Genomic DNA, 2462 nt, shown 5'->3' with positions numbered 1-2462 from the left:
CACACACAGACATAGACACACACACACACACACACACAGACACAAGTTGTTTCCTCCGTATAGACCTGAAGTAGCAGTGGTGTTGCATTCACTGACAGTCAGTAAATAAAATGTCACCTTGTCTACGAGGTGTTGGCATGACGACAGCAGCTGTTGCCTCTGATTGGTCAGGAGGGCTTGGTGGGCGTGGTCAGTTTCAGTCTCGTTTCCCAGCACGCTCTGCACATCTAGAGTTGATTCAAGTTGCAGCTTTCTGGTCTCTGATCTGGATCCAGGCTTTGCATCTGATCTGGATCCTGACTCGAAGTTTCTGATCTCCTTTGATCTGGATCCAGGGGCCGCATCTGTGGTTGGCTCTGATCTAGATTTAGGCTTTACATCTAATCCAGATCCTGGCTGCTCATTTGATCTCGATCCAGGCTGAAGGTCTGATCTGGACCCGGGCTTTACATCTAAAAGTTCTAGTTCTGATCTGGAATCTGGCGTTAGGTTTAATTTGAATCCAGACTGCAGGTTTCTGGTCTCATCTTCTCTAGATCCAGGCTTCACATCTAAAGGTTTTAGATCTGACCTGGATCCAGGCTGAAAGTCTCTGGTCTCTTCTGATTTTGAATCTGACTTGAGGTCTGATCTGGACTCAGGCTTCAGGTTTAATTTGAATCCAGCCTGCAGGTTTCTGGTCTCCTCTGCTCTGGATCCATGGGCCATGTCTCTGGTTGGCTCTGATCTAGATTCAGGCTTTACATCTAATCCAGATCCTGGCGTCTGGTCTAATCTGGATCCAGGCTGCAGGTCTCTGATCTCTTTTGAACTGGAATCTGGCGTTAGGTTTGATTTGAATCCAGATTGCAGGTTTCTGGTCTCCTCTAATCTGGATCCAGCCTTAAACTCTAATCTGAAACCAGGTTGCAGATCTGTAGTCTCCTCTGATCTGGACCCGGGTTTTAAATCTGACCTGGATCCAGGCTGGAGGTCTCTGGTCTCTTTTATTCTAGAATCTGACTTCAGGTCTGCACTCTCTGATGTGGATCCAGAACTCAGGTCTCTTGTCTCATCTAGTCTAGATCCAGGCTTTAGCTCTAATCTAGATCCAGGCTGCAGATGTCTAGTCTCCTCTGATCTGGATCCATCGGCCATGTCTCTGGTTTGCTCTGATCTAGTTTCAGGCTTTACATCTAATCCAGATCCAGTTGGCTGTTCTGATCTGGACTCAGGCTTCAGGTTTAATTTGAACCTAGACTGTAGGTTTCTGGTCTCCTCTGGTCTAGATCCAGGCTTTACATCTGACCTGGATCTAGACTGCATGTCTCTGGTCTCTTTTTTTCTGGATTCTGGCTTCATGTCCATCTCCGCTGATGTGGATCCAGACTGCAGGATTCTGGTCTTATCTACTCTAGATCCAGGATTCACATCTGAAGGTTTTAGATCTGAACCTGATCTAGGCTGCAGATCTCTAGTCTGCTCTGATCTGGACCCAGGATTCACATCTGAAGGTTCTAGGTCTGATCTAGAACCAGGCTCTGTGTCACTGGTTTGCTCTGGTCTAGCTTCGGGTTTTACATCTGATCTGGATCCAGGCAGCAGATCTCTAGTCTTCTCTGATCTGGACTCAGGCTTCACGTTAAATTTGAATCGAGACTGCAGGTTTCTGGTCTCTTCTAATCTGGATCCAATGACCAGCTCTCTGCTTGGCTCTGATCTAGATTCAGGCTTTACATTTAATCCAGATCCAGGCATGTGGTCTAATCTGGATCCAGGCTGAAGGTTTCTGATCTCTTCTGATTTAGAATCTGACTCAAGGTCTAATCTGGATTCAGGCTTCAGGTTTAACTTTAATCCGGATGGCAAGTTTCTGGTCTCCACTGGTTTAGATGTAGGCTTTACATCTGACCTGGATCCAGGCTGCAGGTCTCTGGTCTCTTTTGTTCTGAAATCTGGCTTCATGTCTGTCTCTGCTGATGTGGACCCAGACTGCAGGTTTCTGGTCTTGTCTACTCTAGATCCAGGCTTCACATCTGAATGTTTTAGATTTGACCCTGATCCAGGCTGAAGATCTCTGGTCCCCTCTGATTTAGAATCTGACTTGAGGTCTGATCTGGACTCAGGGTTCAGGTTTAATTTGAATCCAGACTGCAGGTTTCTGGTCTCTTCTGCTCTAGCTCGAGGCTTAAACTCTAATCCGAAACCAGGCTGCAAATCTGATTTGGATCCAGATTGCAGATCTTTAGTCTCCTCCTCCGACCCGGTCTTCACATCTGAAGGTTCTAGGTCTGATCTTGCAGTCTCAAGTGACAAGATCCCGACTGCGTTTGTCCACATCAGCAGGAGAGACAGACCAACCAGATTCCAGAACAGAAGAGGACAGAAACCTTCAGCATGATCCAGTCAGATGTTTAAGTCTGATTAGACAGACGAGACCAGAAAACCTTCAGTCTGCCGATTCAATTTAAAGCTGCTGATCC

The 2462-nt window shown here is 46.7% G+C and overlaps 1 protein-coding gene across 1 annotated transcript in view; it reads right to left on the bottom strand.

The window, feature by feature from the left end:
• Nucleotides 1–2462, bottom strand: part of ccdc141 (coiled-coil domain containing 141) — a 30074-nt gene that overhangs the window by 17171 nt on the left and 10441 nt on the right. The window contains exon 9 of the mRNA XM_035676636.1: nucleotides 118–2369. Coding sequence (XP_035532529.1) covers nucleotides 118–2369 — 2252 coding nt within the window. The remainder of the gene's footprint in view (nucleotides 1–117; nucleotides 2370–2462) is intronic.

Source organism: Morone saxatilis, unplaced genomic scaffold (genome assembly GCF_004916995.1).
Source record: "Morone saxatilis isolate NCDOM2014 unplaced genomic scaffold, NCSU_SB_2.0 Contig5, whole genome shotgun sequence".
In the NCBI taxonomy this organism is placed as follows: domain Eukaryota; kingdom Metazoa; phylum Chordata; class Actinopteri; family Moronidae; genus Morone; species Morone saxatilis.
Note: the sequence above shows the minus strand (reverse complement) of the source record. Positions and strands in the feature narration are given on the sequence as shown.